Source organism: Spodoptera frugiperda, chromosome 2 (assembly GCF_023101765.2).
Source record: "Spodoptera frugiperda isolate SF20-4 chromosome 2, AGI-APGP_CSIRO_Sfru_2.0, whole genome shotgun sequence".
Classification (NCBI taxonomy): Eukaryota; Metazoa; Arthropoda; class Insecta; order Lepidoptera; family Noctuidae; genus Spodoptera; species Spodoptera frugiperda.
Genome location: NC_064213.1, coordinates 9,394,344 through 9,408,251, shown reverse-complemented (window position 1 = coordinate 9,408,251; position 13,908 = coordinate 9,394,344). Strand labels below are relative to the sequence as shown.

The window sequence follows — 13,908 nt, the reverse complement described above, 5'->3', positions numbered from 1 at the left end:
TGGTATACACACGCAACTCGTACCGTGCGGTGACGTGCTTCTATTTCAGCTCTTCCACGCGCTAGTAGCGGCCACAGTGCATACTTAGTTTGTGGGTTAGTGGTTTGTGCACTAATTGCAAAAAGGGTAATAAATAATAAATTATACGATACAAAAACTCCTACCCATAAACTTATTAAACTCTATGACGAAATGATGAATCTCATGATCCTTCAACTGCCGTTTTTTAGATACATCTGTCATGTCAGTATACAAAAGTAGGGATTTTAAATCAAAATAGTTTAAGAGTCTTATCCTTTCTAAATGGGTGTTCAGGTTGATGAATAAATTGTTATGTAGGTAACAGCGTTTTGTAATTACATGCTTTGGCCGACAAATTCCTCGTGATTCAATGTCGTGTTTACAAAATGGGCTGTGTGTGTTGTTCTCTAAGTTCATTCATCTCAGTTGTGTTAGATGCTCTCGAAAGGTACAGTACTTCCTTAGGTACTTAATGTTCAGTGCAGGAGTACCTGCTTGCACACATATACAACTAATATCTATTATGGTTTCAGAATATCACTATGCACTGTATGTGCTATGTTGACATGTTGTCTGTTGTTCACCATACTAACCGTTTTGGTATTGGGGATTGGTATCGGCTACCATTACTGTTTTGTACAAACCTCGGTGCAATCTATGTGTAAGTAATGCATTTATACATTAATTTAAGTACTTTGTGTACCTACTTAGGTAGGTAGGAAAATTTATTGTAAGATACAACTATTATTTATTATATGTTATTGGGGTATAACGAAGGTCTGTTGTTTGTGTATTTCTAGCGAAAGCTGGGAAGGTGAGCTCAGCGGAAGGGTTGACTGATCCAGTTCGTCGTCAGGGCAACTTGTTGCGCTCTGTGAACAAGGCAGTGCAGCGAGGCTTCGCGCACCGTCACTCGCGGCGCGACGCGGATGCTCCTCTAGGGAGTAACAACCTGACGGTCGGCGACAACTACACACAAACCGACGGCGTCCACGTCCTCAGCGATACACCTCTACTCCACCTCCTATCAACTAATACAACTAATTACACTGTCTTTAGTTAACTTTGTACCCCAATAATGTCTGTAAGCGTAATTTTCGTAAAATAAAATTGCATTTATAGAAAATACTTTATTAATTTACAAAAACTAAGGTAAACGATTACATAAAAGTATAAAAATAAAAATACAGTATAAAACAGTAAACAATATGTAGAAAAATATATCAATAATGTAAAAAACAAATATGAAAAAAAGTACTAAATAAAGTTATTAAACATGTATAATAATATAAAAGGAATATAATAAAATAAGATGTAAACATCTTCTAAATTAATATCTTTTGATTGTAGGTTAGGTATAAGTACATGGTATCTCAATAGGAGGTAGCATGTACGAAGTGGATGTTTCATGTTGCCAGTGGTGTTGTATCGACGAATGTGATGTTAAAAGGCTTCAAAGGTTTGAGGAAAGGCGTTGTGTTGTTGCGGGAACGACGGAAACGACCAATGAGTCTGCGCGCCAGTTCCCGCTCGTTAGGCGATAACTCCGGCTCTTTGGGAGGCCTGTGAAATTATTTTATTTTATTTATTTATTTGCACAAAAAATGTATAAGAAGACATTCTCTTTCAATTGTCCTTTTCGGTGATACAAAGAGAACAGTAGCACAGAATAATAAGTAAAACAGTAGCTAGGTGCGAGAAGTAGGTAAGCAAAACCCTATCTACAAGTAAGTACCTACCACATGTATCTAATTATGTGATATCAATTAAATTAAAATACATATGTACACATTATTGGAAATAAACTTATATTATTATAAAGCTGAAGAGTTCATTAGGTGCAAATCTCTGGGACTACTGGATCGATTTGAAGAAATCCTGTTGGCTATAAAACATCACGCTATGAGCAATAGGAGCCGAGCAGAGCGGGTGAAACCGCGCGGGAGTAGCTAGTATTCATATTCCATTGTCATGAGGACTCAATCATTTTTGTGCTGAACAAAGTATATTATACTTACTCATTTAGTATGGTAGAGTTTAATATAGGTGTACCTAACTATATTTCAAACGTCGCAAATACAAACCTTTCAGTTTCTAGAAGCACGATTGGTGTTTCTGACTTCTCGATGAAAAGCTCTTGGTCCCCAGGCTTCTTGGTTCGGTAAACTTCTGCAATGGACGAATATTTATGAAGTAATTTCGATCACCTACAAGATTATGCTAGATGATAAGTCACCCTGTATTTTTTTTAAGGGGGAAAATCATCCAATGACTTCTCCTGTCTTGGGCGAGGCGAGTGGGAGTGTCAGACTCTTACTGACTAAAACCACCCCGTTCCTACTCCTGCTTTTTGAACCGGAGCCCCGGTAACCACGCTAGGTAGTCTGCAGCTTTGGATACCCTGTATAATATTTAGTTATACTTACCAAGTACTGGTTGTGGTGGGTTTTCCTCCTCGGATCTGTTGACAGCGAGTAGACGCACCACCGGCCTGTTCTCTGGGCCGGCGCGCAACAAGGCGGGCTCCGTCGTCTGTCGCGACGACACTGTGTGACAAATTGATCATGGAATAAAGATAATTCTTTAATGGACTGCACTGATTGATGGCCACCCGCAGTGCCGGCGTGAGGGCCACTGACACCCCGGGCGAAAATATTGTGGCGCCCACTTGAGGGAAGCATTATCAAGTGTTAGTAGTAGTTTTTACTTTTTTGGCGCCCCCAGAATTTGTCGCCCTGGGCCATCGCCCCCACGCCCCCCTAACGCCGGCACTGGCCACCCGACCCAAGTGCTGAACCAATGTTTAACCTATTGTCAAACTTAACCAACCGCCATGGTCAGCCGATACACAAACTATGGCTTGAACTGTCACTGTCGACCACAGTTAATAAGAAAATATTATTTTTAAGTACATTTCGTTTGTCGGTTATAGCCGACCGTGGCGATCAAAAGGTTAAATGCTATACCACAAGTACCTATTGTTTGATTAAAGTAGGTAGCTTCATCGTCAATCCCAACCCGCTGAACACGCTATAGCCGATTCTTGGTTAAATTCAGAAGATTTATGAATAAGCTTTTATTTATTTACATACGATTAAATAATTAATTAATGCTTTTTGATAAAAGCCCAAAAACAGGATGGGTATTATCACTTGTCACGAGTTTATGTGTTTCTATCTCAAGATTGCCCGAACCGATCTTGATGCTGTTTTCAGAAAAGTGTTTCTTACATTTGGGACCAAGTTTTATACTGACTGACTTCAAAAAAACGTTGAATTCAGTATTTTTAAACGAAAATAAATAATCAGAAGGCTTATGGTTGGGTTACAGTAAATATTTTAATATATAAAAAAAAAATAAGTAAATTCTTGTTTCGATGATAAAAAGACAGAACTTACTAGCGAACGAAGCGAGTTCTTTCTGTGCGTAGTGATAGCCCACTGAGATGCCGTACACCATCAGCATGACTATACAGAACATCAGCAGCATCAGCAGGAAAGCGCAGCAGGTCCATGTCAGAACTCTAGTATTTGGAACAGATATTAGAACAACATTGCAACTACCAATCGACAATGAAATACTTATTATGTTACTAGCTATTTCCGCGCGGTTTCACTCGCTCTGCTTGGCTTCTATTGATCATAGCGTGATGTTTTATAGCCTATAGCCTTCCTCGATAAATACACTATTCAACACAAAAAGAATTATTTAAATCGGACCAGTAGTTCAGGAGATTAGCGCGTTCAAACAAACAAACAATCAACCAAACAAACTCTTCAGCTTTATAATATTAGTATAGATCTTACCTTTCCATACAAAATGTGAATGAACAGATAACGGATTGTATTATCCCCATTGTGCTTGATCATATAATATCTATTAGAAGTTAATCCATAGATCGCATCAGTTATAGTTTCACTTAAAGATTTATTTCGCTATTTAAGACTATTTATATTATCTTGATGCTGTTAATGATACCATTATTCGTCATAAAAAAATACTAAGTATAAAAATAAACTACTCAAAAATTCTTGCAAAACTGCACTGACTTAAACTGTCATTGTCAAAAGAAAGAATAAAAATAATACGCTTTCATATTCTTTATGGCCAGATTAATTTGAACTTAATCATATTTATATTGTTTTAATTAATTATGTTTTACGACTTACTTGAGGTAATTCGATTAGTTTCAAACCACGCCAGGGGCTCATGATCATGAGCAGCATTGTGCGACGAACTACATTGATCACTACGTTGTTTCTCAATATCATCTCACAATAACGTACTTCTGTTTATTATGGATTGAATTGGTTAATGTTGTATAATAAAAACATACAAAAATTATGAAACATTTTATTTAACAACTTGTATAGTAAAAATACAAATTATAACAGTCTCAGTAGATACAAGGCACTCACAACACAACCAATATATTTTCAAATAATAATACATATTCTTTTTAATAATTTATTACAATAATTATTGCTTTTTAATAATATCTTCATGCTTACTATCATTATCAATTAATACAAAATAATAATATTATGTATGTACTTCTGTAACCAGTACTTTTAATTTATTATGTTATGTCAAATAGGTAAATCATATTTTTCATGTAATTCATATTTACAGAATAGTTGCATAGTCATATTATTTTAAATACGTATTCAATGACAGAAAACATTTATTTTATACATTGTGTACAATTAATATATTACTTTAATAATCTGCTATACATAGAAATAGAATAAATGATAGAAAAAAAGAATCATTTCAAAAACAGATACTTATGTACTAAAATATATTATATTTATGTAATTAAAAAATCGGAAGCCCATAGTGATGTAAATAGGAGTGAAAAATATATAACAAAATATCTTTTTATGTACAATGATGTCAATTTACAACAACAATACCGATCGATTTGAGTCGAGCTAAAAAGAAACGATACTAAGAAATAGTGTAATAAAAACGTAATATGTTTTATAGTGAAAGTTGGCAGTGAAACGTTACGTTGTGAAAAATAGTAATCGAAAAAGAAAAGTAAATGAGACGAGAGCGCGTTCGCCGCTCTGATTGGTTGGTTTATTTGAGCCGGCCAATCAGTGCGCCGCACGTGCTCTCTTGCTTTAAACGTATCACTTAGGTCTACCTCCTAAGTGAATCACGGAGGTCAGATATTGATATAATCTTCAACCGAATCTAGTAAGGACTCGGTTGTAGTACGAAAAGAAAGGTAAAGAAAGAAATATCGAGTACATAGTCGTGATAGTCGTGTAGAAAAGGACAAATAGCATAGAATGGTTTTCGAAAATGCACAAAAAGCACACCAACTTAAATTCCTAAAGCATTCTGTTAATTAAAATTTCATCTGACGACACTCGTTCAAGCAAAACAATAAATATACGCAATTGCCAACGAATTACCTCAACAACATAACAAATACCATACGACTGCATGTATTTGGCATTGCATAACTTCTAAATAAATATACCTGCATCACTTCACGCAGTCTTACGTTGCAGTAACATTATCGTGTTACTGTAGGACGTTATATCAGCCTCAAAGAGCCACCACAGATGGGGCCCAGTAGGGCTGATGCCTGATCCGGAGCTGCGGACTACCTAGCGGGCTTACCGCGGCTGCGGTTCGAAAAGCAGGAGAAGGAACGGGGTGGTTTTTAGTCAGCACGTTATATCAGTGTTTGGCATGTAGCAGATCCCATAAAGGTAGTTCTTGTAGCGCGGTGTGTAGCTCGTGTTGTATCTGCGCGGATACTGCGGGCGCGGCCAGCGACGTCGCGGCGCCGCGCAGCCACGCACACACCAGGCTCGACGCCCCGCTCAACGGACCCAGACCCGTTACGTGCAAGTCTGCGCAACTGGGGAGAGCGGAACATTTGTAACAAAACACCTTTATCATACAAACAACAAGGACAAAAAAGAAAGTAGAACATTATGTTGGCGAAATCACGTACAATCAAAATTAACCTTGTAACAACGATATGTTAGTAGGGATTCCACAAGGCAGTGTGCTTGGTCCAATAGAAAAATCGGACTCGAGATTAGCAAGAGATCAATACGATAGCAGATTATGAACAACGCAACGCAACGTTTCGCCTTTTATACCCGAAGGGGTAGGCTCATGCTCATTACGACACGTAATGCCGCTATACAATGTACACCCACTTTTCACCATTTGTGTTATAAGTCCTATGTAATAGGGGTGAGCCTATTGCCATATACTGGGCACAATTCCAGACTCCGTGCTACTACTGAGAAATTATCGAAAAACCGAAAAAAAACCCAGTAATACTTTGTCCGACCCGGGAATCGAACCCGAGACCCCTTGTCCGGCACTCGCACTTGCGACCACTCAACCAACGAGGCAGATTATGATTTACGTAGTAGGAGTAGTATGGCTACTTACTCCAAGTTGTGTACGCGCAGATGGTCGAGCTGTGCGTAGGGCTCCCAGTGCGCGAGGCCGAGCGTGAGCGCGAGGTGCAGCGAGTGTCGCTGCAGCGCCGCCGCCGCGCGACCCGCGCACGACACGCCCATCGCACGGATGCGGTATTCGTCGTAACCAATCTGTTCATACAAAAACCTCTTTATATGACATGTAACTAGCTTTGGAAGTCGGTGTTGCACGAGTCTATCTATACCAATATGTAAAGCTGAAGAGATTATTTAATATCTGTTTGTTTGAACACATTCATCTCTGGAACTACTGGTTTTGGATGATGCACATACCGAGAAAGATTATAGACTTAAAAACATCACGCTACAATCAATAGGAACCGAGTAATAGGTGAAACCGCGCGGGATTCGGTACATGTCTAAACCTTTTTATTGAATAACGGTTTTGATATAAAATTAAAAATAAAACGTTATTTCCAGTAATGCTACCGTAAATCAATGAAACCAACGGCCGAAGATTAAACGAAACTTCGGATTCGAGAACGGTTAGGGCCCCTGATTTAAATAATTATTTTTGTATTGGATTATGTACTTATTGAGGAATACTAGGCTAAAAAACATCACGCTATGATCAATAGGAACCGGTAGCAAGTGAAACTGTGCGGGAGTAGCTACACTTCTAAACCTTCTTCTTGAATAACAGATTTCTAAATTGCTAAAAAGTTGATGATGATTAAAAAAAGTCTTTCTTTTAACAACATTCTTCTACTAGTATCATGTAGAAGACTAACTTGCAAATCTTTTATCCTCAACGTGACGTAGAAGCTGGTCTTCATGGGGTCCGGTCGCGTGACGCTGACGTCACTGATACGGTTGATAGTCGCCAGGTTCTTCACCCAGCCCGTGTCCGTCTCAAACTTGCCGATAAACGATAATGATCCTATCTGGAACACAATAGAGTTGCTTATAGTTATGTCAATACATAATTGGTAGTTAAGCACCGCTGTATTTAGAGAATAGAGGTGGCTATATTTTATTTGATAGTACTGCACCGTTGTTAAGGCTGGATAAATATATTCCATTTTATTTATATCATGAGGCTTGTATTCATTCAGAGTGTGTTCTATTTACTTGGAGTGACGATATCCGCTATGTAGGTAGTGGTTGGATGTTGTGCTTAAGACATTTAAGACTGTAATAGGCTAATGATAACGATGAGTTTCGTATGGATGGTGGATCTCACTTTGTGCATGAAGGTAGCGTGGAGCGGCGGCAGCTGCAGTACTTCCCGGCAGCTCTGCAGCAGCGTGCGGCGGATGTTGATGAGGATCATGTCCACCACCTTGTTGCCGTTCTGCGCCAGCCCGTCGATCATACCGCTGGAAAACACGATTTAGTTTACTGTTATTTCTTATACAAGCTGTTAAAATTACAGACGTTTGATCAGACCTTAGTGGTATATTTTCTGTACAACACGCTTTTTTTAGGGTTCTATAGCCAAATGGCAAAAAACGGAACCCTTATAGATTCGTCATGTCCGTCTGTCCGTCCGTCCGTCCGTATGTCAAAGCCATTTATTTCGATGAAACTGTTGGGCGGGACCTAGTTGAAACTTTGTAGGATGATGTATTTCGATAACCGCTATTCGAATTTTAAATAAAAATCATAAATTTAAAAATTAAAGGGGGCAATCCATACATGGAATTGATTCAAAAAAATTTTTTCTCAGCTGACATATCCATGATGGGTGTCTATGGAAAGGTCTTTAAAAAAGACATTAAGGTTCCTAATACCACTTTTCGTTAAAATCAATCGTTTGAAAGTTAGACGTTTCCAAAGTGGAAAAATGAGATCCCCCCTCCTCTAACTTTTAAAATAAGAGTGTTAGAAAATTGAAAAAAATATATGCTGTAGATTTCAATGGAAACTAACAACGAAAATTGGTTTGAACGAGATATCATTATTAGTTTTTAAGAAATAAAACATTTTCAAAAACCGCAAATATAACTTTGTCGTTCATACAAACACTATGTAAAACCAAGTTATTTTACAACTTTCATATTATGTCATCTACTTGCTGTTACGGAACCCTTCATGGGCGAGTCCGACTCGCACTTGGCCGGTTTTTTTATGTATTTTACCAATTACGCAATAATATTCTTATTATACAGCATGTATCGCAAAGCTCACGAAAAGTTAACATAAATAATAAAAATAAAATAGTTTATTTCAAAAACGAATGTCGATGGAGTTGGCGGGACGAACTCGACATCTATGACAAGTATTGGCCGCAAAAAGCTTTAAACAGAAAGGAGTGGACGGAAGGTAGGGAGGCCTTTGCCCTGCAGTAGGACGATCATGGCTGAAATATAAATCTAAGAACCAATAAATCTACTACAATGTATCTTACGTAGGGGTTTCCATTTAAGTATATGAGATACCTGTGCTAGTAAAAAATAAGGTTTATCTTTTAAAGTCAAGAAATACCTGTAGGCTTCCATCAGCGATGGGTTGCAGCACATGACCTCTGAGACGCTGGTCGCCTGCCGCAGCACCAGCGCCAGGTGCAGCTGCAGCTTCTCCCGCAGTAGCGCGTACAGGGGCAGGGACACTGCCGCCGTCAGAGGCAGGTCATCTACACGATAGAGGGTTTTAAAGATATCATCATAACTATATTATGGTCCACGCCTTTGTTGGGCATTTCTTTTTTGGGACAAGCCCGTAACATCCTCCTATACCGCAACGGATCTACAATAGATACAACCATGAAAACACCGGAACATTGTGGAGTCCGGCGCAGTCTCAGTAGGTATCATGAAGACTGTCTTGGATTAGAGGAGAAGAAAAAGAAAACGATATTTTCTTGCCTTTGTTAGGCAGAGCAAACTCAAATCAGCAACCCATCTCCTTCTCTCAAAACTCTTCATGCGAAAATGTGCGAGTCGCTTATTGTAGTTGGGGAGCTTACGTCTGAGGCCGCATTTTGCACTTAAAACTCTAACAAATCTTCTCTGTATAGATTCTATACGATCTATAGTATATGACTGTATGAAAGCGCAACCTCCACATAGGAGAAAATCCTAGTAATGTTATGAGTTTCACATAATACTTAAAGGCTTTTGTACTGTGTCAAGCATACTTTGTGCTAAAGATGGAAATTATTTCGAAATCTAAAAGCTGAATCTTAACTCTAGAATCAAAATTCTAAGCGCGCTTCTAATCGTTCGAACCACAAAGCAGATCAAATTTCAAAAGCAAATACCTATAGCTCGTTTTATAAAAAATAACCGGATAATATTACCTAAAAAAAAATGAAGAAACTAGTTTATCCAAATTAACCGGTTTCCATCATTACGCAATGAATTGTGTCAAGTCATTGCAAAATTTAATATTTTCACTCTATAATACGAAATTATCAAACGATTTCTTGCGAAAACCATTTAATTTTGATTCTATGCTGATCTTTATATCATAACTGGCGAAAAGTGGATGTTAGGTATACCTCTGCCTACCTCATCGGTAATAAAAGGCGTGATATTCTTCTAACATTTGATGTATAATTTCCTAAGCAGCCAAGGTGACTATAGAAAGTACATAGTCGTGTATCACACAACTCTATTTCTCCATTCCTGCATTATCAGCGACAAGCTAAATTAACAAACTTAATTGTTATGTCGTACGGCTATCAGCGTGTAAGCCGATAACAATCAATTTACATACGAACGGCGGTGAACCGGCTCAAATAGGCATGTAAAACTAAAATAACATAGTCTTTATATAGTATCTAGAACATTTTGGAAGTTATTTTAAAACTAGCTTCTGCTTTTGCTCACGTTCCCGTGGCGTAAAAAGTATCTGTCTGTATACCAAACATCAAGATCCGTTCAGTAGTTTCAGCATGACTGATGGACAAACATTCAAATAAAGAAACTTTCACATTTATACTATTAGTGTGATGCTATTCAACATGGAAATTAGTAATACTGTCAGCCTGTTGGTGTGTTTCCCTGTTGACAAATGTGATACTTTATGAATACCTAGTTTATTTTAATGTTATTCTAAGTAATGACATGTAATATTGGTGACCGATTTTCAATTTAACTGCTTTGCAATAAATTCGAAGTTAAATTCAAGAAATTAAATAGATTGGAAAGGCATTATATTTGTTATTTTAGTATTAAATGAGACAAGGAACATTTTTATTACTTAAAATAGAGTAAAACGTTCATAAAAATATCTTACCTATGTGTTTAGCTAGCTGCTCGGTGGTAGCGAATTCGTAACCACCACTCCTTTGCGGGGATGGCCACGACAACTGAAACCAATTAAAATAAATATTTATTACTACAGAGGAAGGAAATAACAAGTACTAATTACCTATTCCAAAATATAAACACCTGGTATATTAATTTTAATACATCACATTATGCATTTTAAATTTTAATTGAAAATTAATATTAGGCAATTAATCAACTCATATACATCCAAATAAATGCAACAGTATATATTACCATGTAACTAATCTCCTTGAAATTTCACATAGATGTATAGAAAAGAACTTTATTGTACAAAGCAGGAAAAAGGAGTATGAGAATTAATAAATCTACACTGACATACAAAACTGAAGAGAATGTTTCTTTGTTTGAACATGCTAATTTCTGGAACTACTAATTAGAATTAAAAAATATTTTTGTGTGGGATAGTATATTTTATAGGGTATAAGATTTTATGCTACTATCAATAGGAGGTAAACCGTAGCGGGTGAAACAAGGCGGAACTAGCTAGTTTAATATTCTTTTAAAAACAAGTTTTATGGTTTACTTACTACTTACGGTTTTACGGCAAGATTCCACTTCACAAATACATTGTAACTTAAATAACAACATGTAATAATTACCTTTACCAGTACTTCATCATGTGTGAACTCAATGCCGGGATTGATGAATGAGAACGCATCATCTTCGAGCACTAGGCCAACCCTTACATCTGCGATCATGTTCGACAATGATATTCTAGAATAACACAGTTTTATTTGTTAATTACAATAAACATTACAATATCTAGCATTCATAATTATTAATAACCTACCCATTCCAATACCATGGACAGACCTGAACAATAAAATATTAAAGACATGTATGTTGGTTATGCATAAACAAATAAAATATGAGTATGGAATGTAATATGTTTGTATAGAAATACATTTGCACAACATAGCTAGATGCAGAAAGCATGGTTGACAGAAATGTCTATTGTCAGAAAACTTTGTTGGTAGAAAATATTGTTCATAAATATGTCTATCCATTGAGAGCACTGTTGATAGATATCTTTTTTGATATTTGATAGGTCTTTGTTTGTCTCTGTTCACGAATAGCATGTTATACCATAAATTTCTTTCGAAGAAACTGCTTTTTCCTGAGAATTTTCAGTTGAATTGAATTGCAGTTTCAATTGAAACTAAACTCATGTAGTACAAATATAATATTTCTATATTACGTTCCATACTCATAAAATGCATTGTGAAATAAACTTTTCCATCAAAATAATTAACAATTGTTACAACATTTAACATTTTATCACCAAGTGAAACAACTGCAATGGTTGTATAATGTGAAGCTGATTAATTTATTGTTTATGAAGAACTTAGTGTATTATGTATCTAGAAATAAAAGAATATTTATTATTATAGACAAGAAACAAAACAGTAAGAGATTATCATTCAAGAAATATATGAACTAGTATGTTTGTATACACACCCACAACAGAGAAGAATATCCTATTGTGAGGCAACACAAATAAAATAGGTGCTTAATAAATAATAGTACCTAAATGAAATAGTTATTTGCAATTATTTATAGCCTATGAACACACACAAACACACACATATATATTAATGATTTGTATTCATAATAAACAATATTTTTATATTACTGAGACCACTGATAAAATATTAACCACCTCATTTTATCAATACTAATAAATAAAATTGCGAGTCTCTATTTGTAAGATTCAAATAGGTAATCACTTTTTACTACATGCATATGATACATACACAAAAATTATATTTTTTACATTTTTGTCTGTCTGTTTTTTTTGCAAGCAACAGCTAGTTATTAATAAAATGTGAATACATTTCATGATCAAGTTATCATATACATTATATTCTCATAAAACATAACAAATCCTTATAAACAGCACTTGCTTCTGATTAGAATGTATGATAGAAAATGTGGTTTACTTACACAACATGTCCTTCAGCCATTACAGGTATGAGATTATACAAGTTTTCATTAAATGCACTGTACAGGCCTTTCACATTGACTTCTCCAAGGGAACACCGCAGCGTAAGGCTCATGGACTTCAAATCTAATGACAGAGCCTGCATGTGGAATGTAGGTACCTTAACGAGTTCTAATCGGAAGAGGTTCCTGAAATGATACAGAGAATATTTTAATTTAATAAATTTCCATTACAAGATATGTTTGGTAGAAATAAAAACAATGTTTCTCTATCATGTTACATAAATAGGCCATGCATTCAGGTTTATTTGAGTGGTTAAGCGATTTTATGACAAGTCTAACTTACTTTGTGGTAAAAATATAAAAAATAAAAATATTTACACTTGAGTATTTTTTGCGAAATAGGAGGTGTCACCCAGTGTGTCTGGTTTGATTTGTTCACCATTCTTCGTCTGCTGAAGAGCCACATTTGTAAAACTCTATAAGGAAAGGATTAACAGTGTAATGTTAATATTATAGTGGATATAAAGTACTGTACAGCACAATAATATCGTTTATTTACCCTTTTGATAACATCTTGTAGGTTGGGTTGGACTTTAGTTAAGAGATCACTTAATTCCTGTTCTATATCCACGACTTCTTCTTCAGACATTTTGCTAAACACATCACCTACACTGTAAAATACTCGTAGAATTTGTAACTATAAATAAAATAAATAATATATAACTGAATTACCGAAAACGAAACATATTGCAGCTGACGTGCAATTGACAGCTGACAGGAAATTGTTGTGTTGTTACACATGTCAAAAAGCTAGTGTTTTCATAAGAAATAATCGACTAAAAATATTATTACAATTAGTATATAATTTAATTATCATAATATGTCTAAATTCATACATATTATAAATATAAGATACGTGCCAAAAACAATAGCCTTCCATCAGTAAGAACCCAGAATCAGTTAAAATAATTTATGTATGGCAAGGTTCCATACATAAATTATTTTATGGGATAATTAATTATCCCAAGTAATAAATAAAAATATATTTCTGGAGTGTGCGGGCTAAAATTTTTGCAATCAAACTTTTACCCTGGGTTAACTCCCTCTGTACTCTACTTCCTTATCAAACCATTTATGGGTGTTCATTTTTGGGGGTTATAAGTAAAAGTACCTATGCAAGTCAATTTTATTAATGATTTGATTTTCAATAAAAGTATAGATGACGG

At 35.9% G+C, this 13,908-nt stretch overlaps 3 protein-coding genes across 3 annotated transcripts; 1 reads left to right on the top strand and 2 right to left on the bottom strand.

Annotated features, from left to right (window-relative positions):
• Positions 1–206: 206 nt before the first annotated feature.
• Positions 207–1,147, top strand: LOC118269307 (uncharacterized). The gene is made up of 3 exons (XM_035584351.2): positions 207–469; positions 555–682; positions 822–1,147. The coding sequence occupies exons 1-3, from the start codon at positions 408–410 to the stop codon at positions 1,082–1,084; spliced, it is 453 nt and encodes a 150-aa protein (XP_035440244.2). The 5' UTR covers positions 207–407; the 3' UTR covers positions 1,085–1,147.
• Positions 1,148–1,355: 208 nt separating this feature from the next.
• Positions 1,356–4,074, bottom strand: LOC118269241 (uncharacterized). Its single transcript, XM_035584248.2, has 5 exons — positions 3,828–4,074; positions 3,420–3,544; positions 2,448–2,567; positions 2,106–2,190; positions 1,356–1,584 (listed from the first exon to the last, which is right to left on the bottom strand). The coding sequence occupies exons 1-5, from the start codon at positions 3,875–3,877 to the stop codon at positions 1,428–1,430; spliced, it is 537 nt and encodes a 178-aa protein (XP_035440141.1). The 5' UTR covers positions 3,878–4,074; the 3' UTR covers positions 1,356–1,427.
• A 284-nt stretch (positions 4,075–4,358) lies between these two features.
• LOC118269322 (uncharacterized) lies at positions 4,359–13,468 on the bottom strand. Its single transcript, XM_035584377.2, has 10 exons — positions 13,242–13,468; positions 13,061–13,158; positions 12,683–12,868; positions 11,338–11,452; positions 10,683–10,755; positions 8,928–9,075; positions 7,684–7,819; positions 7,232–7,384; positions 6,451–6,611; positions 4,359–5,902 (listed from the first exon to the last, which is right to left on the bottom strand). The coding sequence occupies exons 1-10, from the start codon at positions 13,329–13,331 to the stop codon at positions 5,719–5,721; spliced, it is 1,344 nt and encodes a 447-aa protein (XP_035440270.1). The 5' UTR covers positions 13,332–13,468; the 3' UTR covers positions 4,359–5,718.
• Between the last annotated feature and the right edge of the window lie 440 nt (positions 13,469–13,908).

Bases quoted from the DNA above. Each gene is read 5' to 3' on its own strand.
- LOC118269307 (XM_035584351.2), top strand. From the start codon at position 408: ATGGGCTGTGTGTGTTGTTCTCTAAGTTCATTCATCTCAGTTGTGTTA. The intron at 470-554 runs GTACAGTACTTC...TTATGGTTTCAG, and splicing joins GTGTTAGATGCTCTCGAAAG to AATATCACTATGCACTGTAT. The intron at 683-821 runs GTAAGTAATGCA...GTGTATTTCTAG, and splicing joins AACCTCGGTGCAATCTATGT to CGAAAGCTGGGAAGGTGAGC.
- LOC118269322 (XM_035584377.2), bottom strand. From the start codon at position 13,331: ATGTCTGAAGAAGAAGTCGTGGATATAGAACAGGAATTAAGTGATCTC. The intron at 12,869-13,060 runs GTAAATATTTTT...GTATCATTTCAG, and splicing joins TTCGCAAAAAATACTCAAGT to GAACCTCTTCCGATTAGAAC. The intron at 7,385-7,683 runs GTGAGATCCACC...ATTGTGTTCCAG, and splicing joins ACGCTACCTTCATGCACAAA to ATAGGATCATTATCGTTTAT.
- LOC118269241 (XM_035584248.2), bottom strand. From the start codon at position 3,877: ATGGGGATAATACAATCCGTTATCTGTTCATTCACATTTTGTATGGAA. The intron at 2,191-2,447 runs GTAAGTATAACT...CGTCCATTGCAG, and splicing joins CCCACCACAACCAGTACTTG to AAGTTTACCGAACCAAGAAG. The intron at 1,585-2,105 runs GTTTGTATTTGC...ATAATTTCACAG, and splicing joins GTGCTTCTAGAAACTGAAAG to GCCTCCCAAAGAGCCGGAGT.